Raw genomic sequence first — 23,969 nt, forward strand, 5'->3', positions numbered from 1 at the left:
CATTCCTGGAGGTGTTTAGGAAGAGGCTGGATGTGGTGCTTGGTGCCAAGGTTTATTTGATTAGATGGTGTTGGGTGATGGGTTGGATTCGATGAGCTCAAAGGTCTGGTCTAGTCTGGTCTATTCTCCATAACATGTTTTAAAGCAAGAATGGGAAAAACCAAACACCCCAACCCTTCTGCTATGTGCTTTTGTTACAAACAACTAAACAGGCAGGAAGCAATCTCTTCTGGTATGTTGTGGTCTGGTGAGGGCTTGGGTTTAACCAGGAAGAGTGAAGCCGTGGAGATGCTTAGAGAGCTATGAAACACTTGGAGAAGTGCTCAGAAAGCTGTATGGGATCAGTTCAGAAGTGCAAGAGGCCTTGTTAAGGAATTGTGTAGGAGAAGTGATGTCTGTTTTTAAGAGGATAGAACTCTTTAGGCTTGGGGTGAGGAGAAAGTTCTTCCCAGAGAGAGTTGTTGGCCATTGGGATGTGCTGCCCAGGGAGGTGGTGGAGTCCCCATCCCTGGAGGTGTTCAAGAGGGGATTGGATGTGGCACTTGGTGCCATGGTTTAGCAGTTATGAGGTGTTGGGTGACAGGTTGGACTTGATGATCTTTGAGGTCTTTTCCAACCTTACTGATTCTATGATTCTATTTTCAGTGTTTCTCAGCAGCAAAACTGGAAAAATCAGGAGGGTTTTTCTCCTTGCTGTGTGTTGGGTTTCTAATACACTTCTGTATATCAATCTTTCTCAAGCTGTTACATCAAGGAGTTGATAGATCTGAAGAAGCTGGTACAGGAGCAAAGCTGTAGCAAGGTGCCCCCCTAGCCAAGAAGGGCAGTGTTATCCTGGGGTGTATTGGAAGGGTTGTTGTTATCAGGTAGAGAGAGGTTCACTCTGCTCTCCCCTGGTGAGGCCACATCTGGAATATTGTGTCCAGTTGTGGGCCCCTCAGGTCAAGAAGGACCTCAGGGAAGTGCCTGAGAGAGTCCAGCACAGAGATACAAAGATGCTGAAGGCAGTGGAACATCTGCCTCATGAGAACAGGCTGAGGGGGCTGGGGCTCTCCAGCTTGCAGCAGAGGAGCCTGAGGGGTGACCTCATTCATGTTGCTGAAGATGGGCAGGGCAGTGTCAGGAGGATAGAGCCAGGCTCTGCTCAGGGATGTCCAATGACAGGACAAGGGATGCAAGATGGAGCAGAGGAGATTCCACAGGAGCAGAAGGAAAAGCTTTCCACTGTGAGTGTGAGAGAGCCCTGGAGCAGGCTGCCCAGAGAGCTTGGGGAGTCTCCTTCCCTGGAGACATTCATAACCCAGCTGGCTGTGTTCCTGTGTGAGCTGCTCTAGGTGCTCCTGCTCTGGCAGGGGGGTTGGACTGGATGATCTCCAGAGGTCCCTTCCAGCCCCCTGTGCTCTGTGGTTGTGTGAATGCAGTCCCACTTTGCAGACTTCTCTCCCCCTGACCAGATTGTACCAAGATTGCTTCTGGGTTTGACTGCTGCCTTTCTTCTGCAAGGAAACAAAGGCAAGCACTGTCCTCAGGAATTCCCCAGGCCAGACTCCCAGCCAGGCCAGTTACCAATGTTGTACTGCATGGACACTTCTACACTTCACTAGGAAAAGCCAGCAAGTTGAGTGCTCCTCTAGCCCTGCTGGGAAAGCAGCAGAGCTGCTTCTTCAGGACTCAGCAATTTTGTTGTCAGATTTCAGGGACAGAGCCCTGGAGCAGGCTGCCCAGAGAGGTTGTGGAATCTCCTTCCCTGGAGACATTTAAAACCCAGCTGGCTGTGTTCCTGTGGGACCTGCTCTAGGTGCTCCTGCCCTGGCAGGGGGGTTGGACTGGATGATCTCTAGAGGTCCCTTCCAACCCCTAATATTCTATGATCTCTTCCAAGTTAAACAATTCAATGATTGGAAGTACATTATGTTTGAGCTGTGGTCAGAGGAGGTCCAGGACCAGGTTCTGCAACCACTCTTCTGAATTGCAGCAGCAAGGTTCTCTCACACTGTCCCTCTGAGGTGGGGAAGGAGTTGGGTTTCACAGCACTGGCTCCTGGCTAGCAGCTATGTGAAGGTTTTTATGAGGCTTACTCAGTGGTAGTTACCAAAAGTGACTGTGACAAAGCATCAGCTTTTCATAATTGAAAGCAGCTGCCTGTGTAGCAAAGCCATCACTGAGCAGCCCTTGGTCTCCTGTTTTGATCTGCACATGGAATCACGTTAATCCTATTGTCAGTGTGGCTTCTGCAGTGGAAATTAAACCCTGCTCTAGTGCTGTGGCCTCTTGGAGTGTCTCTTCAATGTGGCTTTCATGACTTCAGCCTAGAGAAGAGAAGGTTCCAGGAGGACTTTAGAGCTGCCTTCCAATCTAATCTCTTCTTCCAGATGAGATCTAACTACAGTACTCAGAGTTCCTGACCCAAAGGAAGTATTAATTCTGCTCTGGGGAGACCTCCACCTTGAATACTGCAGCCAGTTCTGGTGCCCCAACCATCACATGAAGGGCACAGAGATGCTGAGCCCAGGGGAGGGCCACAAAAATGATCCCAGGGCTGGAGCACCTCCTCTATGAGGATAGGCTGAGAGAGCTGGGGTTGTTCTCACTGGAGAAAAGAAGGCTCCAGGGGGACCTTAGAGCTGCCTTCCAATACCTGCAGGGATCCTACAGGAAGGCTGCAAAGGGACTTTTCATAAAGGTGTCTAGAGACAGGCCAAGAGGGAATGGTTTGAAGCTGAGGAAGAGCAGGGTTAGACTGGAGCTGAGGAAGAAGTTCTTCAGTACAAGGGAGGTGAGACTCTGAAATAGGTTGCCCAGGGAGGTTGTGGCTGCCTTCTTCCTGGGGGTGATCAGGTTGGATGAGGCCTAGAGCAGCCAAGTCTAGTTGAGGGTCATCTCTCCCCATGGTGGGGAGGTTGGAGTAGATGATAGAACAAGAGCAGAACAAATTAACCAGGCTGGAAAAGACCTTCAAGATCATGAAGTCCAACCTATCACCCAGCACCATCTAATCAACTGAACCATGGCATCAAGTGCCTCAGGTCTGTTCCAACCTAAGCCATTCTGTGATACTTCTTTCCACAAATACTTTTTTAGGTCTTTTGACTGCCTGTAGATGTTTTTGAGTTGTGCTTGTCTCTTCCTCTGCTGGTAATAAAAGGCATGTGGACTTCAATAGCCTTGCAGCATGCAGGGGAAGGGGGCTGGTGGCAAATTTGCTGCTTGTGGGCTGCTCTCAGGGTGTTTCTCATTTGGGTCCTGTGTAACTCCTTGTGCACAGCTGCATGTTGTTTGACTTGTCCTCCTCTCTTCCACCATCAGCAGGTTTCAGGAGAGTTCTTCATGCTCTCCAGCAGCTGCTGCAGAACTTCGTTCTGTGCTTGGGAGTGAATTCCCCCACCCATAATTTTATGGGGGGAAAGGATGGTGTACAAGGTCACATTGGCCACAACAACCCCACACAGTGCTGCAGGCTGGGGTCAGAGTGGCTGGAGAGCAGCCAGGCAGAAAGGGATCTGGGGGTACTGGTTGATGGTAGGCTGAACAGGAGCCAGCAGTGTGCCCAGCTGGCCAGGAGGGCCAATGGCATCCTGGCCTGCATCAGGAACAGTGTGGCCAGCAGGAGCAGGGAGGTCATTGGGCCCTGTACTCAGCACTGGTTAGGCCACACCTTGAGTCCTGTGTCCAGTTCTGGGCCCCTCAGTGTAGGAAAGATGTTGAGTTGCTGGAAGGTGTCCAGAGAAGGGCAACAAAACTGGGGAGGGGTCTGGAGCACAGCCCTGTGAGGAGAGGCTGAGGGAGCTGGGGTTGCTTAGCCTGGAGAAGAGGAGGTGCAGGGGAGACCTTCTTGCTGTCTCCAACTCCCTGAAGGGAGGTTGTAGCCAGGTGGGGGTTGGTCTCTTCTCCCAGGCACCCAGCACCAGAACAAGAGGTCACAGTCTCAAGCTGTTCCAGGGGAGGTTTAGGCTGGAGGTGAGGAGAAAGTTCTTCCCAGAGAGAGTTGTTGGCCATTGGGATGTGCTGCCCAGGGAGGTGGTAGAGTCACCATCCCTGGAGATGTTTAGGAAGAGACTGGCTGGGGTGCTTGGTGCCATGGTTTAGTTGATGAGATGGTGTTGGGTGATAGGTTGGACTTGATGATCTCAAAGTTCTCTTCCAACCTTATTAATTCTATTCTATTCTAAAAAAAAGATTAAAATCCTTCCTAGCTGCCCTTAAAAGCTGCCTTTTTGGTGTGGATTTGTACAAGCTGTGCAAAGTTCCTGGCCAAGTTCCAAGTGTTTGAATTCAAATGGTGGCTAATTAGGCTTTTCCAAGAAGCATCACTCAAGGTGTCCTTAAGAAGTGAAAGTTGCTTGCTCCTCTTAGCATTGCTTCTACCAGAATGATCATTTGTTAGTTGCTTTGTGCTGTGCTTCTTGCTTGACTCCTGAAATGTGTGGTGGTGGGGGGGTGCTTCATGAACAGAGTGCTTCAGAGAAGCCTTCCAGCTCTTTATGAGTCAACAGTGCTCCAGTAAATGTAGATTCTTCCTTTATAGGGAGTGGTTTCATCATTGGAAGTTGCTTGTGTTTAGGGCTGTTTGCTGGGCAGCTCCCAAAACCAAGACTTCCTTCTTAGATGGTGATATTTTTAGGCTTTGAAGCCACAGTTGGCAGCAAGCTCCCTGGGGAATTCTGTGGTGTTCTCTAGTTGAAGAATGAGTCCTTTCTCAACCTGCCAGGGATTTGCTGGAGGATCATACAAAGCAATAAAAACCACTTTAGAATAGAATTAACCAGGTTGGAAGAGACCTTTGAGATCATTGAGTCCAACCTATCATCCAACACCATTTAATCAACTCAACCATAGCACCCAGCACCCTATCCAGTCTCTTCCTAAACACCTCCAGGGATGGGGACTCCACCACCTCCCTGGGCAGCACGTCCCAATGGCCAACAACTCTCTCTGGGAAGAACTTCTTCCTAACATCCAGCCTAAACCTCCCCTGGTGCTGCATGAGACTGTGTCCTCTTGTTCTGGTGCTGGGTGCCTGGGAGAAGAGACCAACCCCCACCTGGCTACAACCTCCCTTCAGGTATCTGTAGAGAGCAAGAAGGTCTCCCCTGAGCCTCCTCTTCTGCAGGCTAAGCAACCCCAGCTCCCTCAGCCTCTCCTCACAGGGCTGTGCTCCAGACCCCTCCCCAACTTTGTTGCCCTTCTCTGGACACCTTCCAGCATCTCAACATCTTTCCTAAACTGAGGAGCCCAGAACTGGACACAGGACTCAAGGTGTGGCCTAACCAGTGCTGAGCACAGGGGCAGAATGACCTCCCTGCTCCTGCTGGCCACATTATTCCTGATGCAGGCCAGGATGCCATTGGCCTTCTTGGCCACCTGGGCACACTGCTGGCTCCTGTTCAGCCTATTATCAAGCAGTACCCCCAGATCCCTTTCTGCCTGGCTGCTCTCCAGCCACTCTGACCCCAGCCTGTAGCACTGCCTGGGGTTGTTATGGCAAATGTGCAGAACCTGGCACTTAGATGTGTTCAATCTCCTGCCCTTGGACTCTGCCCATCTGCCCAGCCTGGCAAGGTCCCTCTGCAGAGCTCTCCTACCCTCCAGCAGATCAACTCCTGCCCCCAGCTTGGTGTCATCTGCCAACTTACTGATGATAGACTCAATCCCCTCATCCAGATCATCAGTAAAGATATTAAAGGCCACGGGGCCCAGCACTGCTTCTTTGCAGCAGTTCTGATATGCTCTGTGTGGTTTTGCTGCTGGCATAGTGGCACAGGGGGAAGAAGCTGATGTTTGATCATGGTTACTGATCTACAGTGAGGGTGGGAAGACACTGGAATAGGTTGCCCAAGGGAGGTTGTGGATGTTCTGTCCCTGGAGGTGTTCAAGGCTGTGTTGGATGGGGCCTTGAGCAACCTGTGCTAGTGGGAGGTGTCCCTCCCCGTGACAGGGGGGTTGGAACCAGATGATCTTTAAGGTCCCTTCTGCCCTAAACCCTTCTCTGATGCTAAACCCCAGTCTAGTCTCAAGAATCAGTAACAGCCCCATGAAAACCACATGAAGTCAATCCCAGATGCATGTTGATGTATTCAGGAGGAAGGCTCTGAGGCCAATATTGCCTGTGGAGAGAGAAGAGAGCTCCTTGGAATAGTCAATAAGGTCTGAGATATTTAATGAATCTCAGAAGTAGGCATTGCAGCTCTGTCTGATTCTTTGTGGGCTGCTTCTTTATCCTCTGCAATGCTTGCAGAGGCTGCTAGATGTCTTTTTATTTGGTATTGAAATGGGCTTCTGCTGCTGAGTCCTGCTGTGCTCATCTTTGACTTTAGGAAGGGCTGGGAAGTCAGAGCAGTGCAGTCAGTGCACCCTGCACAGGCATTCTTCAGGGTGAGGAGAGCTGGGTTTTGATGGGTTTTGTTTGCTTGGGGGTTTTCTTTTCCCCCCTTTTGCCAAGAGCTTGCCTCTGAAATGTGTGAAGTGTGGTGATGTTCTTCTCTCCTTGTGTTTCAGGTGATTGAAGTTTATGACTTGACTAAGGTGAAGTTAAAATATTGGTAAGTGATTTTTAGACTTCCTATGATTACTTCTTGCCTCCAGTGACTAGCTTCTCTCCTATTTATTGTTTTCCATCTTGAATTCATGGTTTTTGGGCTGATTGTTGTTGTTATTTTCTTAACAAGGCTTTAGATAATTCTACTTCCTTGAGCAGAACACTTGGGTTAAATTTAGCCCTGTTCTCCTTCAGCCTTGGAGACCTCTTCCCCTCTGAACATGGTATTTGCACTAAACATTTTGTGGAATCCATTTGATATCCTTAAGGCAGATTCACTTTGGTTTTCTTTTTCAGTGGTGTCCATTTTAACTCTCAGGCAATTGCTCCAACCATAGAACAAATTGATCAGTCATTTGGAGCAACACATCCAGGAGGTAAGCCAAAGTATCTCTGAGATGCACAGCTGAAGTCACAGACTGGCTTCTAGGAAGCCTTTCCTGTATGTTTGCTTAGAGAAATGTGTAGACGCATCTGTTGTCAAATGATCTGAAGTTGTGTTGCAGAAGGGTTCTATTCTTACAGCTGGAATGCCATGTAAAGTATGCTGCAAATGGCCTTGAAGGGAAACAGTGAGGCAGAGAGTCATTGGCACAGGGTAGTGTCTTCAGATAGCATTAATAATCAGTTTTGAACTGCCAGTCCCAGCAACTCTTGACCTTGTTTTTGTTGATGCTGCTGTTTTTGCATGTTCTTACACATGGTCAGCTCTCAAGTGCCCTTGGGGATCAAGTATTCTGTGGTACTGTGAACATGCAGACAGTTGAGCTGATCTTTGTGCAGAGCACTGCTTGTTTAGGCTCTGTGCTCTGAGAACATTGCTACAGCCTTGCCAGGGCAGGGGCAAGTCTGAGCCTGTATATAACAGCCTTGCACCTCTCTGTGCCTTCTTCCTATTACTGGAAGCACTGGGGAGGTGTCAAGCCAGGCATCATGCAGCATGACCAGGACACATTTAATTAGCCTGGCTGAACCCACTCTGACTCTTGCACAGCTCCTTGGCTGTCTACCACCTCTGCAGCAGGACCAAGCTCCTTGTGTACATAGGAAAAGGGAGAGTGTATTTCAGGGGGTTGTTAGGTGATGAAAAGAAGCCAGTGGTGAAAAGTTGAAGAGGATATTTCTAATTAAACTGCTGAGGAGCCTGAAGTAAATGGAGCACCAACTGGCATAACAAGGAAGCAGATTAACTTTGTTTAGGCAAGGTACCCTTTTTGGAGCATAATTGTCTATTTTTAGCTTAACCCAGTCCGTTTGCAGTAGCCAGGCTGCTCCCAAATAGGCTGGTGTGCTCTGTGATGGATGGGGATTGCATATCCCTGCTCTCTGCAGAACATCTCTTGCACATTACAGAGCAGGATTTATTAACTGTGGAGGGGCATGTGGCTAAAGTAACATCACTGCCTAAAAGCCTGCTTTGGTAGATGCATGTTTGGTGGAGACAAATGAACCTGGGAGGATTTCTAGCTGTAATACTCCAAGGACCAGATCTGGCATCTCTAAACATCATTTTGCTCCTGATCTTAATCATAGAATCACAGAATGGCTTAGGTTGGAAAGGACCTCAGAGATCATCTCCAGCCCCACTGCCCTGAGCAGGGATGCCTCTCAACTAGACTTGGCTGCTCAAGGCCTCATCCAACCTGATCTTGAACACCCCCAGGGAGGAGGCAGCCACAACCTCCCTGGGCAACCTATTTCAGAGTCTCACCTCCCTTGTACTGAAGAACTTCTTCCTCAGCTCCAGTCTAACCCTGCTCTTCCTCAGCTTCAAACCATCCCCTCTTGGCTTGTCTCTAGACACCTTTATGAAAAGTCCCTTTGCAGCCTTCCTGTAGGATCCCTGCAGGTATTGGAAGGCAGCTCTAAGGTCCCCCTGGAGCCTTCTTTTCTCCAGTGAGAACAACCCCAGCTCTCTCAGCCTATCCTCATAGCAGAGGTGCTCCAGCCCTGGGATCATTTTTGTGGCCCTCCCCTGGGCTCAGCATCTCTGTGCCCTTCATGTGATGGTTTGGGCACCAGAACTGGCTGCAGTATTCAAGGTGGGGGTCTCCCCAGAGCAGAATTAATAGTTCCTTTGGGGCAGGAACTCTGAGTTCTGTAGTTAGATCTCATCTGGAAGAAGAGATTGGTTAGGATTGAGGAAGGGTGAAGGTGGTTGACAGTTTGCCCTGGTTCTGTTATTGTGGCAGTGGTTTATTTGCAAATCTTTAGATCTTGTGATATTTGGAACCATAAGAATAGATACCCAGCTGCAGGCATTGCTTGTGATTAGGAGTAGTGTGTCTTATTGCTGGGTGAAAGCCTGTGCAAGCCCTTGCAAACATGCTTTGGCACCACAGGTCCTCCTGCTGAATTTGCAGGCTCTTGTGTGCCTGGCACGTTCAATGAAGAAAGCTAGCAGACTTGCTTCATCTGCTGATAGCTTTTCTTTTTCCTAACATCTTTTCATCCAGTGACATGGAGATAGGTGAAACAGGTTTGTTAAAACCATTTGCCTCTCACCATTTCACCACTGCATTTGCTTATTCTGTTTCCTCCCTGGAGATTTGGTGTCTTCCCTGAATAGCCTCCTTAGAAGGAAATTCTCTGTAGCAGGTTGCCTGTCACAAACAGTTTGAACTGCATCATGCAGTGCAGGTTTCTGCTAACTCTTTCTTTTCTTTTGTGATTTCTGAAGCAGAAAAGGCCAACTCCAGTAATTTTCAGCTTGTGGGAGGGAGAGAATTATAGACTGGGCTGGGTTTGAAGGGACCTCCAAAGGTCATCTAGTCCGACCCCCTCTGCATTAAGTAGGGGCATCCTCAGCTAGATCAGGTTGCTCAGAGCCTTGAATACCTCCAGGATTGGGGCCTCAGCTATCTTCCTGGACAACTTGTTCCAGTGTTCCACTGCCCTCATGGTGAAGAACTTGTTCCTGACATCCAATGATGATGAATGTTTACACAAGGATTTCAGGCAGGGAGAGAAAGGTGGGGAGAGAAACCTTCCTCTTACTGTGAGCAAATACCAAATGCCATGAATGAAGATGTGACAGAGCCATCCCTTTTTTCCTTTACCAATACTCCTCTAAAACCCCAATGCAAGCCCTTAAAGTTTACAAGCATTTTGTGTTTTATCTCTGTTGACCTCTGCTAGAATTTAGAATAGAATTAACCAGGCTGGAAGAGACCTTTGAGATCATCAAGTCCAGCCTATCACCCAACACCATCTGATCAACTAGACCATGGCACCAAGTGCCTCATCCACTCCCTTCCTAAACGCCTTCATGGATGGTGACTCCACCACCTCCCTGGGCAGCACATCCCAATGGCCAATCTTGCTTTCTATGAGGAACTTCTTCCTAACATCCAGCCTGAACCTCCCCTGGCACAGCTTGAGACTGTGTCCTCTTGTTCTGGTGCTGGTTGCCTGGGAGAAGAGACCAACCCCCACCTGGCTACAACCTCCCTTCAGGGAGTTGCAGACAGCAAGAAGGTCTCCCCTGAGCCTCCTCTTCTCCAAGCTAATCAACCCCAGCTCCCTCAGCCTCTCCTCACAGGGCTGTGCTTCAGGCCCCTCCCCAGCTTTGTTGCTCTTCTCTGGACACCTTCCAGCATCTCAACATCTTTCTTAAACTTAGGGCCCCAGAACTGGACACCATTTCCAACAGAAAGTTGGGCTTTTTTTCCCACTTAAACCCAAGGTGGTTGCAGCAAGACTTTTCCTGCAAGAGGACACAGTGGTAGTTTCAAAACATCTTTGAGGAGGTTAGCAGTGGTTTTGTGTGGAAGCTGGTGAGCAGTTCTGGGTTGGCCACATGAGTGGCTTGAGGAACTGAGGCGTCATCAGGAAAATTGCAACCAGCTTCATTAGTTTATGGCTAATGTTGGTTTGTCATGAGACTTGATTGAAATATGACCACTTTGGAGGTCAGTAGCTTCCTCCTAGCCAAGGCTGTTGTTTATCCCACATTCCCATGGTTCCCTGACCTGCCCCCCTGCTGGGAAAGGCTTGCTCTTGCCAGAGGTGCTGTTGAAATCACATCCTGTGTGGAGTCCTCCTGGATGCGGACGTGTGCCCCAGTGCCACTCGGCGTGCGCTGTGGGATTGAACTGAACTCAAAGCAGAAGTATGAAAACATCCTTCCCTCCTGCCACCATGACCCTGCAAGGATGGAGAGGTTCCTGTCTTCTCACTAAGGCTTCAGAGGTTGCTCTTGGCTCCCCTGGAGTGCCAGGAAAGCCTTGTGCTTGATACCAGGAACACTTGGCTTTTGGATCTGCCTCTGCTGTTGTCTGGACTCTGTCCATGCTGTGGCTTTGCTGCTGCCTGTGGCTTCGTCCCCTCCTCTACAGCAACATTCCCCAGCTGGTCACACCCTGCTGTTTTCCTGGAAGGCAAACTCTCTCCCTCCCTTCACCTGGAGGGCAGCAGCAAAGCAGCAGGCTTTTTGCTCTTGTCAGCAGTTCTCAGTGGAATCATTCTGTGAGGTACCTGTGTAGTAAATACATAGAATCAATAAGGTTGGAAAAGACCTCAGAGATCATCAAGTCCAACCTGTTAAAATAAAACATCATTTAAAAGCTGGCTTACCTTCTTCAGGTGCATGCTGGGGACACAGGGCCTGGAGGGAGACAGGACAGAGCTTGGGGTAAGGATGAAACCACTCCTTGCCCTTTGAGCCTAGACATCAACAAACATTGCAGGGGATGGGAACCAATGTGATTTATATAATCAGATATCACACTTGGCAGGGCTAGGGGAAAAACACTTCTCCAGCTGGCTGAAGGCTTTGGAAAAGATGTCTCATAACTTATCATGGGAGAGATTTGTGTAATTTCCCTGCAGATCACCACATTTCCCTCTCCCTCCACATTTTCCTTTGAGTGACAAGCAGGGAAAATGCTCTTCTCCAGCACTTTCTGCAGAAAAAGCAAAGGATGACTTCTGAAAGCTTCATGCTTATTGCTCAACTCTAATTATTTGCCTGTCCTGGGCCATTTGGCATTGTCCAGATATCTTGTGACATGTGTCTCAAGTTGAAGCTTTGAAAGGCACTTGGAGGGAAGGGAAAAAAATACAACATTTGTATTAATTCTCTCTCTCTTCTATGTCATTGAAGTTATAAAATTGTAAGGGGGGAAAAAGGGCACATTGGAGCAATTTCCTTTAGAATAGAATAGAATTAACCAAGTTAACCTTTGAGATCAAGTCCAACCTATCACCCAACTCCATCTAATCAACTCAACCATGGCACCAAGTGCCTCATCCAGGCTCTTCCTAAACACCTCCAGGGATGGGGACTCCACCTCCTCCCTGGGCAGCACATCCCAATGGCCAATCTCTCTTTCTGGGAAGAACTTTCTCCTCACCTCCAGCCTGAACCTCCCCTGGCACAGCTTGAGACTGTGTCCTCTTGTTCTGGTGCTGCTTGCCTGGGAGAAGAGACCAGCCCCCACCTGGCTACAACCTCCCTTCAGGGAGTTGTAGACAGCAAGAAGGTCTCCTCTGAGCCTCCTCTTCTCCAGGCTAAGCAACCCCAGCTCCCTCAGCCTCTCCTCACAGGGCTGTGCTCCAGACCCCTCCCCAGCTTTGTTGCCCTTCTCTGGACACCTTTCAGCATCTCAACATCTTTCCTAAACTGAGGGGCCCAGAACTGGACACAGGACTCAAGGTGTGGCCTAACCAGTGCTGAGTACAGGGCACAATGACCTCCCTGCTCCTGGTGGCCACACTGTTCCTGATGCAGGCCAGGATGCCATTGGTCCTCTTGGCTGTGTGGGCACACTGCTGGCTCATGTTCAGCTGCTGTCAACCAGTACCCCCAGGTCCCTCTCCACCTGGCTGCTCTCCAGCCACTCTGACCCCAGCCTGTAGCACTGCATGGGTTCAAGTGGAAGAAAGCAGCTTCTCTTGGAGTGTTTCTTGGAGTGGTGTGGGTTTTGGGGTTTGTTTTTCTCTGCTGTTTTCAAAGTGCTTTTGCAAATGAGCCAGCTTCTGTGTGTTATGAGAACACTGTGTTCCTGCCCCCAGCAGCTGCCAGGCACAGGTTGGAGTTTGGTAGCATCAATCCCCAGAAATGTTCCCAAGCTCCCAGTCTCCTCAGATTGTTTTTAACCCACAAACCAGTGTGTCTTGTTCAAGTAAAGTACTGGGGTGTCTTCTCTTGATGGTTATAGTTGGGGGTGTGCAACTTGCTGCAGTAAATCAGGACATCTCGTGACGTGATGGCAGCTGTGTGTGTGCTTATTTATTCCTGCTTGTGGTGTGAGCTGCCTGCTCTGCTGGTACTCCTGCTGATGCTGTCTTTATCCTTGAAAATATGTCTGTAGAGTATTTCTTCCTTGTGCTCTATTGCTCAGGAGCAGAGGTGGCACACAGGGTCTGCAAGCAGGAGCTCTGATTGGGAGGAGAGGTGAAAGTGTCAGGGCCTGGAGCGGATGGGCTGAGAGAGCTGGGGCTGTTTAGCCTGGAGATGATAATCATAGAATCAGCAAGGTTGGAAGACACCTCAAAGATCATCAAGTCCAACCCCTCAACACAGACCTCATGACTAAATCATGGCACCAAGTGCCACATCTAATCCCCTCTTGAACACCTAAGCCTCTGGGGAGACCTTAGGGCAGCCTTCCAGTACCTGAACGGGACTACAAGGAAGCCAGGAAAGGACTTTTACCACAGCTTGTAGGGATAGGATGAGAGGGAATGGATTGAAGCTTGAGGGTAGATTTAGATTGCAGATGAGGAAGAAATTCTTGACAGTGAGGGATGGTGAGACACAGGAACAGGTTGCCCAGGGAAGTTGGGGATGCCCCCTCCCTGGAGGTGTTGAAGGCCACGTTGGATGAGGCCTTGAGCAGCTTGGGCTAGTGGGAGGTGTCCCTGCCCATGGCAGGGGGGTTGGAACTAGATGACCTCTATGATGCCATGAATCCATGGATCTATGAACTTGTAGTGGTGTGAAATACAGCATTTATCAGCATGCTGGGCACATCTGCCTGAGACTTGCTGGCTTTACAAGCGTTTCATATGACAGTGAGCAGAATTATTTTGTGTAAGAGTGGCTGTTTAAACTACTTCAGGGCTATTAAGGTATAATTGATGGTGTTCTATTGTACAAATCCTATCAGTGGGGCTAGCTTAGTGCCTGCAGGCTTCCACAGGCAGCTCTAATGAGTCTGAAGTTTCTTTATTGCTGTGTTCTACTGCAGCACACTAAATATAACACCATTACTGCCCTTTGCAATTGAGCTCCTCCTGCATCTTGATGTAGCATGTTCATGGGGGTGATGAAAACGCTGTTAGATCTGAAGGGGGGGGGGATTCTTTTCTTTTGGTAACTCTGTTTTTCCTTTCTTTTCCCTTTCAGTGTATAATTCAGCTGAGCAACTCTTTCACCTCAATTTCAGAGGACTGTCGTTTTCTTTTCAGTTAGACTCCTGGACTGAAACTCCGAAGTATGAGGTCAGCAATCCCTCTTGCTTAATGCATAGTCCTTGTTGTTTTTAACCTCTCTGGTACTTGCAAAACATCACCTGCAACATGCCTTGCCTCCAAGCACAAGAAACCAGCAATTGGGAAGGAATTGAAGTCCTCAGTTGTGCTCTTGTTTGTGCTGTGTGACCATTTCAGCATTAAGAATTGTCTCCCTTTTGGCAGAAGGCAGAGGCTTTGCTTGCATCCTGGACTGGGACTAGCAGTGCTGCTGTTGAAAGGACTCCTCTAAAAATAAGAGGGCTGCCTATGCCAATGCATAAATATTAAGCAGTTTGCTGGGAGGCTCTTCTTCTTTTATCAGATGTTTTTGAATCTCCTCAAAGTGATTATGCAACTGAACTGGGACAGAGTTAGCAAAATGCTTTTTCATCTTAAGTGCCCTTCAGGATGAGTGCTTTTAGGAAGTCTAATGAATGAGCTTTATCTCTAATGCCTGTTTGCATGTGCACCAAATAGTCAATGAATTAGTGAATGCTCAAGCACATTACAGTGTTCTCTGAAGCCTTTGGAAGTCACTGTTGCTAGTGGAAACAAGTCTAGGTGCTCAGTGATGTCTACCTATCCTAACCAGAGTCTAGCTTGTGTTGTGTGAGGATGGAAATGCTCTCAGTTGCATTATTTAGGCTTATAAGTTAAAAAGAATGTGCTGTATGGTCTTGAAATGAAAAAAGAGCAGATGAAAGAGCTAAAACCAAGTGGGGAAAATAGCCACCATGATGACATGTGTTGTTGTGTCACAGCCTGGTACTTTAATCATAGAATCAGTAAGGTTAGAAAAGACCTCAAGGATCATCAAGTCCAACCTGTCACCCAAGACCTCATGACTACTAAACCATGGCTATGTTCAGGCAAGTTACTGTTACTCAAGGCCAGGTTGGATGGGGCTTTGAGCAGCCTGGGCTAATGGAAGTTAGAACAGAATAGCATAGCATAGACCAGACCAGACCAGGCTGGAAGAGACCTTGAAGATAGAGTCCAAACTATCACCCAACACCACCTAATCAACTAACCATGGCACCAAGCACCCTATCAAGTCTCCTCCTGAACACCTCCAGTGATGGTGACTCCACCACCTCCTCGGGCAGCCCATTCCAATGGGCAATCACTCTCTCTGTGTAGAACTTCTTCCTAACATCCAGCCTAAACCTCCCCTGGCACAGCCTGAGACTGTGTCCTCTGGTGCTGGTTGCCTGGGAGAAGAGACCAACCTCTTGCCTGTTTACAACCTCCCTTCAGGGACTTGTAGACAGCAAGAAGGTCTCCCCTGAGCCTCCTCTTCTCCAGGCTAAGCAACCCCAGCTTCCTCAGTCCCTCCTCACAGGGCTGTCTTCCAAACCCCTCCCCACCTTTGTTGCCCTTCTCTGGACACGCTCCAGCAAGTCAACCTCCTTCCTATACTGAGGGGCCCAGAACTGGACACAGGACTCAAGATGTGGCCTAACCAGTGCAGTGTACAGGGGCAGAATGACCTCCCTGCTCCTGCTGGCCACACTGTTCCTGATGCAGGCCAGGATGCCATTGGCCCTCCTGGCTGCCTGGGCACACTGCAGGCTCATGTTCAGCCTACCATCGACCAGTACCCCCAGGTCCCTCTGTGCCTGGCTGCTCTCCAGCCACTCTGACCCCAGCCTGGAGCTCTGCATGGGGTTGTTGTGGCCAATGTGCAGAACCTGGCACTTGGATGTGTTCAATCTCCTGCCCTTGGACTCTGCCCATCTGCCCAGCCTGTCGAGGTCCCTCTGCAGAGCCTCTCTACCCTCCAGCAGATCAACTCCTGCCCCCAGCTTGGTGTCATCTGCAAATTTACTGATGATGGACTCAATCCCCTCATCCAGATCCAAGTTGTCACTACCCACAGCAAGGTGGTTGAAGTAGATGACCTTTCAAGGCCCCTTCCAAGCCAAAACTTTCTATATAGCAGTAGTAAGGGTCAGATGGATTTCAGAGACTTTGGAAGGGGAGTTGGACCTCATGATCTCTGGAGGTCCCTTCCAACCTCTCATGTACTGTGATATGGTGATAATTGTGTACCTGGAAACCTAAAAAGCCAAAGGATGTCCCAACAGAACAGTTGCTTTTCATGCAAGGGTTCCCAGGGGATTTATGAAATGGCTGAGCTAAGTGTCACTTGTTATAGTGGAGGTTTGAAAAGATCATAGAATACCTCCAGCTGGATGGCACCCATAAGGCTCACCAAGTCCAGCTCCTTGCTGACTGCCTAAAACTAAAAGATGTTAAAATAAACCTGCTAGAATCAATTTTAGCCACTGCATCTGTGTGCCTTGTTCTGCTCTGTGGTTCAGCTCTCTAAAAATAACTAGGGGTGGTTCCAGACAGCTTGGTGTGAGTATGCTCTGAGAAGGATGTGGTGTGCTTCTCAGGGATGGTGCAGTGGAGAAAATAGCTTTGCCTTCTCCAAGTCTTTCATCTAGTTGCTCACATGGGGTTAGTGAAATGTTTGCACAGAGTGTAAAGGCAAATCTCACCTCAGGATTAGAAACAGGTAGAAATGGGATGGCTTAGGAAACAGTGAAACAGCCTCCAGGGAAGATGAATGTTTGTGGAGCCTTTCAGAGTGGGACATCAGGAAAGAGTGCAGACAGTGAAAGGAAATTTGAAGGCAGCAAGATCTTTCAGGTTCAGAGAGGATCAGGCAGGAATGCTCAGCTGGTTAGCAAAGCAGGGTGACCTCTGCATGTTTAAAAGTACCAAGTGAAGAAGACCTTGGAGTTTGTTTTGGTGCTTTTTAAACTTCTTTTTTTCCCCACAACCTGCAGGTGAGCAGACCATGAAAACCTGCTTGTGGTGTTTCTGTTGTGAAATGAAGTATATATATGGCATGGGCACTTAGTGGCTCTAGAGAATCTTCCTCTGGTGCTAAGGCATGAGTATGTTAAAGCAATCTGAAGTCTGACTGCTTTAGAAAGCTGTCTCTGGGGGGTTCTGGGCAGACAGACTGAAATCAGGCAGCTCTAGATTTGCTGAGTAATGGAAGCTTCCTTCTAAATACCTACAGCAGTGAAAGTCCTTGCTCTGAGTTAAAAAGTTTAGGCCAAACCATTGTTTCCTTTCTGTGATGTCCCATTAAAGGCTATCAGTTTGCATATTGCACACCTTGGTTTTCATAGAATCAATAAGGTTGGAAAAGGCATCACAGATCCTCAAGTCCAACCTGTCACCCAGCACCTCCTGGCTACTAAACCATGGCTCCAAGTGCCACGTCCGGTGCCCTCTTGAACACCTCCAGGGATGGGGACTCCACCACCCCCCTGGGCAGCACATCCCAATGGCCAAGCTCTCTTTCTGGGAAGAACTTTCTCCTCACCTCCAGCCTAAACCTCCCCTGGCACAGCTTGAGACTGTGTCCTCTTGTTCTGGTGCTGGTTGCCTAGGAGAAGAGACCAACCCCCACCTGGCTACAACCTCCCTTCAGGGAGTTGCAGACAGCAAGAAGGTCTCCCCTGAGCCTCCTCTTCTGCAGGCTAAGCAACCCCAGCTCCCTCAGCCTCTCCTCACAGGGCTGTGCTCCAGACCCCTCCCCAGCTTTGTTGCCCTTCTCTGGACACCTTCCAGCATCTCAACATCTTTCCTAACCTGAGGGGCCCAGAACTGGACACAGGACTCAAGGTGTGGCCTAACCAGTGCTGAGCACAGGGCACAATGACCTCTCTGCTGGCCACACTATTCCTGATCCAGGCCAGGATGCCATTGGCCTTCTTGGCCACCTGGGCACACTGCTGGCTCATCTTCAGCCTATTATCAACCAGTACCTCCAGGTCCCTTTGTGCCTGGCTGCTCTCCAGCCACTCTGACCCCAGCCTGTAGCACTGCCTGGGGTTGTTGTGGTCAAAGTGCAGCACCTGGCACTTGGACTTGTTGAATGCCATCCTGTTGGACTCTGCCCATCTGTCCAGCCTGGCAAGGTCCCTCTGTAGAGCTCTCCCACCCTCTAATAGATCAACTCCTGCCCCCAGCTTGGTGTAGTCTGCAAATTCACTGATAGTAGAATCAATTGACTGCCTGTGGCCAAGTTAACTTCTTTTATGTTGAGTGCCAGCAAAGTGCATTGACAGCCTTGAGTCTTTTTGAGAGTGGAAGGGAACAGGCTCTGTAAGAAGGAATCTGACTCCTTCAGATGCTTCCTATGTGAGGAGAACACTCAGAATCCCTAGCACCACAAGCTTGTCACATTGTTTGGATAAGGAGAGGGCAAAATCTATTTCAGGAGCAAGTCTTTGTCAGCTGAAGGCAACTTGGAAACCTGTAGAAATGGGAAAAGGCTGAACTTAATGCAGAGGGAGATAAAAAAGTCCTGCCTTTAGCTTAGCTAATTTCTTAGCACCTACATAAGGTGCAAATACTTCTACACTGCTAGTTGGCAGTGATCAAACCAGGACAGCTTGGAGCTCAGCAAAGCCAATGGCTGCTTGTTAGACTAGTGCCATCTTTTGGTGGAAAACCAGTGAGCATTTCACCCCAGCAGTGCTCTCATTTAAAGAAACACCACCTAGCAGTGGAGTTTGGTGGTAGTTTCTCCCTTGTCTTTGGCTAGAGACTCACCTGAAGTGGTAAGAGTATCATAGACTCGTAGAATCAATAAGGTTGGAAAAGACCTCACAGATCATCAAGTCCAACCTGTCACCCAACATCTCATGACTACTAAACCATGGCACCAAGTGCCACATCCAGTGCCCTCTTGAACACCTCCAGGGACGGGGACTCCACCACCTCCCTGGGCAGCACATCCCAATGGCCAACAACTCTCTCTGGGAAGAACTTCTTCCTAACATCCAGCCTAAACCTCCCCTGGCACAGCTTGAAACTGTGTCCTCTTGTTCTGGTGCTGGTTGCCTGGGAGAAGACACCAACCCCCACCTGGCTACAACCTCCCTTCAGGGAGTTGCAGACAGCAAGAAGGTCTCCCCTGCACCTCCTCTTCTCCAGGCTAAGCAACCCCAGCTCCCTCAGCGTCTCCTCACAGGGCTGTGCTCCAGACCCCTCCCCAGCTTTGTTGCCCTTCTCTGGACACCTTCCAGCATCTCAATGTCCTTCTTAAACTGGGGGGCCCAGAACTGGACACAGGACTCAAGGTGTGGCCTAACCAGTGCTGAACACAGAGCAGAATGACCTCCCTCCTCCTGCTGGCCACACTGTTCCTGATGCAGGCCAGGATGCCATTGGCCTTCTTGGCCACCTGGGCACACTGCTGGCTCTTGTTCAATCTACTATCAAGCAGTACTCCCAGGTCCCTTTCTGCCTGGCTGCTCTCCAGCCACTCTGACCCCAGCCTGTATGCTGTGTTTGTGCTTCTCCTCTGGTGTGTAACAGGAATGACTTGTGTGTCCCCACAGCCTAACTTTGCTCATGGTCTGGCCTCTCTGCAAATCCCCCACGGTGCAACTGTGAAACGGATGTACATCTACAACGGGAACAGCCTGCAGGACACCAAGTATGTACAGCTGCTGCTGCTCTTCTGGCCATTTAGAGTATACTTTCCCTTCCTCATTTCCTTAGAGTTTTGGGAATGCTAAGTGTAATTGTACTGTGAGTTCAGCTGGGGTCTCTGATGGATTTGGTGGTGTGCAGAATGCCTTTCAATAACCTCTTTGGAGGTTCCGTCGTTGTCGTTCTCAGACCTGGTAATCAAATCTTGGTTTGATTTATGTTGCTCTAACATCAGCTTGGTTGAGCTGTAGGAGGCTGATTCAATTGACTTGAGAATGAGTTTGTTAAGTAGTGGAGGAAGTCGTGGCATAGGATGGTTTGGATTGGAATGGACATTAAAGACACGGAAACAGAGATTAGAGCTTGGAAAGGCTCTCCAGTGGTCATCAGCTCCAACCCTGCTGCCAAAGCCCTCTGAGCATCCCCATGGCCCTTCTCTGGGCAAGGACTTGTGTAAATTCTTCCTTTTTGGCTTACACTGATCTAAAGCGACACAGTGATAGTTTTTGCAGAGCCAGTAGTTTTAATGTCAGCACATTAACACATCCTTGGATTCCTGCTCAGAAGGGAGGGAACTTTGTTTGTTTGGCTCCTAATTAGAAAGAAGTGCACTTGAGAAAGCTGTTGTCTGTGCCCATCTGAGCCATGGTGGGCTCTACTGGATCCTCTAATTGCTGCATGGGGGCAAGAGCTCGAAGCTTGATTTCTCATCCAAGACATTCAGAGGACAAATATACCCAGGAACAGTGGATCTTAGAGAGCATGTGCAAACCAGCACACAAAGTGCAGCACTCCCACTGAAAAGCAGACAATGGTTTGGGTTGGAAGGGATCTTAAAGATCCCAATCTTCTTGCCCTGGTCCAGGGACACCTTGCAATCATAGAATCAATAGGGTTGGAAGAGACCGCCAAGATCATCAAGTCCAACCTGTCACCCAACATCTCATGACTACTAAACCATGGCACCAAGTACCACATCCAGTCCCCTCTTGAACACCTCCAGGGATGGTGACTCCACCACCTCCTGAGCAGCACATCCCAATGGCCAACAACTCTCTCTGGGAAGAACTTTCTCCTCACCTCCAGCCTAAACCTCCCCTGGCACAGCTTGAGACTGTGTCCTCTTGTTCTGGTGCTGCTTGCCTGGGAGAAGAGACCAACCCTCACCTATAGTCAGTTGCAGACAGCAAGAAGGTCTCCCCTGAGCCTCCTCTTCTCCAGGCTAAGCAACCCCAGCTCCCTCAGCTTCTCCTCACAGAGCTGTGCTCGAGGCCTCTCCCCAGCCTCTTTGCCCTTCTCTGGACACCTGCAAGAGTCTCAATGTCCTTCTTAAACTGAGGGGCCCAGAATTGGACACAGGACTCAAGGTGTGGCCTAATCAGTGCAGAGTACAGGGCACAATGACCTCCCTGCTGGCCACAGTATTCCTGATGGAGGCCAGTAAGCCGTTGGCCTTGGCCACCTGGGCTGTTGTCAACCAGTACCCCCAAGTCCCTTTCTGTTTGGCTGCTCTCCAGCCACTCTGACCCCAGCCTGTAGCTCTGCATGGGGTTGTTGTGGCCAAAGTGCAGCACCTGGCACTTGGACTTGTTGAATGCCATCCTGTTGGACTCTGCCCATCCATGCAGTCTGGCAAGGTCCCTCTGCAGAGCTCTTCTGCCCTATAGCAGATCAACTTCTGCCCCCAGCTTGGTGTCAGCTGCACATTTACTGATGATGGACTCATTCCCCTCATCCAGATCTTCAATAAAGGTATTGAACAGGATGGGGCCCAGCACTGGTCCCTGCGGGACACCACTAGTGCCTGGCTGCCAGCTGCATGTGGGGTTGTTGTGGCCAAAGTGCAGCACCTGGCACTTGGACTTGTTGAATGCCATCCTGTTGGACTCTGCCCATCTGTCCAGTCCGTCGAGGTCCCTCTGCAGAGCCCTTCCACCCTCTAACTGATCAACATCTGCTCCTAACTTGGTGTCATCTGCAAACTTGCTGATGACTGACTCAATCCCCTCCTCCAGATCATCAATGAAGATATTAAAGAGGATGGGGCCCAGCACTGCTCCCTGGGGCACACCACTGGTGCCTGGCTGCCAGCTGGCTGTGGCACCATTCACCACCACTCTCTGGGCTCAGCCTCCAGCCAGTTCCTAACTTAGCTCAGAGTGCTGCTGTCCAAGCCAGGGGCTGACAGCTTGGCCAGGAGTTTGCTGTGGGGGATGGTGTCAAAGGCCTTGCTGAAGTCCAGGTAGATTACATTCACAGCCTGCCCCACATCCACCAGGCAGTCACCTGGGCATAGAACGAGATCAGGTTGGTGAGGCAGGACCTGCCCTTCCTAAATCCATGGTAGCTGGACCTGATGCCTTGGCCATCCTTCAGGTGTGCAGTGATTGCCCCCAAGATGTTCTTTTCCATAATTTTCCCTGGCAATGAGGTCAGGCTAGACCAGGTTGCCCAAGACCCTGTCCAGCCTACTTTGAACACCTCCAGGGAGGGGGCACCCTCAACAGAATACCTCACTTAAGGCTGTTCTTTCCCCAGATGTTGCTGTAATTGAATTAAAATGAGAAGTTGCCTAGTAAAGCAGCAGAGTAGTTTGTGGTGTACCTGCACAAGCTGGTTTCATGTTTTGGGCTCTGGAGCACTCACCCTCCCAAGAGCAGAGGGAGCATTCCACTAAGGCCTCTCTGCTGCATTTGGGTGCTGTGCCTAGTTGAAGGAGTACAAGCCTCCTCCTTGGAAACATTCAGGGCCAGGTGGGATGGGGCTTTGAGCAACCTGATTTGGAGGACAGTGTCCCTGCCCATGGCACGGGGTTTGGAATTAGATGATGTTTAAGGTCCCTTCCAAACCATTCTGTGACTCTCCTCTGTAATTTCATCCTCTTCTTGAGGATGAATTCATGATCAAGTCAATTGAATCAGCCTCCTACAGCTCAGCTAAAACCTGTATAACTTCCATTTTTACTTGAGAGAAGCCTGAGGTGATATCTACAATAGAATAGAATGAACCAGGTTGGAAGAGACCTTCGAGATCATTGAGTCCAACCTATCACCCAACACCATCTGTTCAACTAAACCATGGCACCAAGCAAGCCTAGACCAGACAACTAGCTTCTGCAGTTCCTGGAGGCTTTGAAACTTGCTGTTTGTTTCACTAATATTAAAGGTCCTGCATTTGAGTGCTGCCTTACTCCTCTGTTCTCTTCTCCCCCCCACCCAGCCCTTCTCATCCTCCTGTTTAATTTCACTTCTGCTTTTCAGTCTGAACTCAACACAGCTCTGTCAGATTTCACGTGCTCCATTCCAGTGAACTGGTAGCAGCTTGTTACTGGCCAACATGAAGATGAAATGAATCCTGAGGGGGTTTTTGTCTGGTTTCAGGGCTCCCTTGATGCCTCTCAGCTGTTTCCTTGGCAATGTGTATGCTGAGAACGTGGATGTACTGCGAGATGGAACTGGACCCTCAGGTTTACGGCTTCGCCTGCTCACTGCAGGTATTGGTGACACTCACAGCGTTGAGCTGCTGCTTCCCTCAGGAAAAGAAGGGTTGACTTTTATAAGTCCAACACAGGTTACTTGTGATGCTTTTACAGGTGGTTTTAAAGTGGTCTGTATATCTTGTCTTGTACTATTGAAAGCAAGCCAAACCAATCCCCAAACCTTGTGAAACTCGCCCTCGCTTCACGAAGGACATTGAGGTGCTGGAGTAAGTCCAGAGAAGGGCAGCAAAGCTGGTGAAGGGTCTGGAGAACAGGGCTGGTGAGGGAAGTGGGGTTGTTTAGCTTGGAGAAAAGGAGGCTGAGGGGAGACCTCCTTGCTCTCTACAACTCCCTGAAAGGTTGGGGTGAGATGGGGGTTGGTCCCTTCTCGCAAGGAAGAAGTGGAGGATGAGAAGAGATGGCCTCACGCTGCGCCAGAGGAGGAGGTTTGGGTTGGAGATTAGAAGAAATTTCTAAAGAATGCAGCTGTTTGGTTTGTGATGGAGAAACACAAAGCTCTTGGTATTGACTTGCTGGTGTGTGCTGTGAGCAGGAGGGACGAATGCTGAGGTGTTTTCTGCCGCTCAGGTTGCGGCCCGGGTGTTCTAGCCGACGCCAAGATGCGGGTATTCGAGCGCTGCGTGTACTTCGGGGACTCCTGCCAGGACGTGCTGAGCACGCTGGGCTCTCCACACAAAGTCTTCTACAAGTCTGAAGATAAGGTGAGGGGGCTCACTCAGACACAGGGCTTTGTCTCTCTGCAGTGCTGCCTTGGCTTCACCCCGGGGCTCGTGTTTTTGCAAGGCCGGTGAGGTTCGGCTGCCTGGCAGCATGAATCGGAAGCGCTTCGCTTGGCTTCAAATGGACCAGGATGAACCAGGGTAGAATTGGGGGGGTTAAAAGCTTTGGGGTTTTTTTCATCTGGTTAGATTTGTTTGTCTGGTTTTTTTTCATTTGTTTTAGATTTTTATTAATTCCAAGTGGCATTTTCTGTTTCCAGTGATACCCTTTTAACTGTCTTTAACCTGCTAG

At 49.5% G+C, this 23,969-nt stretch overlaps 1 protein-coding gene across 2 annotated transcripts in view; it reads left to right on the plus strand.

Annotated features, from left to right (window-relative positions):
* Positions 1 to 23,969, plus strand: part of PHAF1 (phagosome assembly factor 1) — a 52,634-nt gene that overhangs the window by 15,568 nt on the left and 13,097 nt on the right. For both annotated transcript variants that reach the window (XM_068150437.1, XM_068150436.1), the window contains exons 5-10: positions 6,496 to 6,539; positions 6,833 to 6,912; positions 13,887 to 13,981; positions 19,366 to 19,463; positions 22,840 to 22,952; positions 23,526 to 23,659. In XM_068150437.1, coding sequence (XP_068006538.1) covers positions 6,496 to 6,539; positions 6,833 to 6,912; positions 13,887 to 13,981; positions 19,366 to 19,463; positions 22,840 to 22,952; positions 23,526 to 23,659 — 564 coding nt within the window. The remainder of the gene's footprint in view (positions 1 to 6,495; positions 6,540 to 6,832; positions 6,913 to 13,886; positions 13,982 to 19,365; positions 19,464 to 22,839; positions 22,953 to 23,525; positions 23,660 to 23,969) is intronic.

This window comes from Melanerpes formicivorus, unplaced genomic scaffold, assembly GCF_026170545.1.
Source record: "Melanerpes formicivorus ecotype bairdi unplaced genomic scaffold, bMelFor1.0.p_v2 SCAF_20, whole genome shotgun sequence".
NCBI classification, from domain to species: Eukaryota; Metazoa; Chordata; class Aves; order Piciformes; family Picidae; genus Melanerpes; species Melanerpes formicivorus.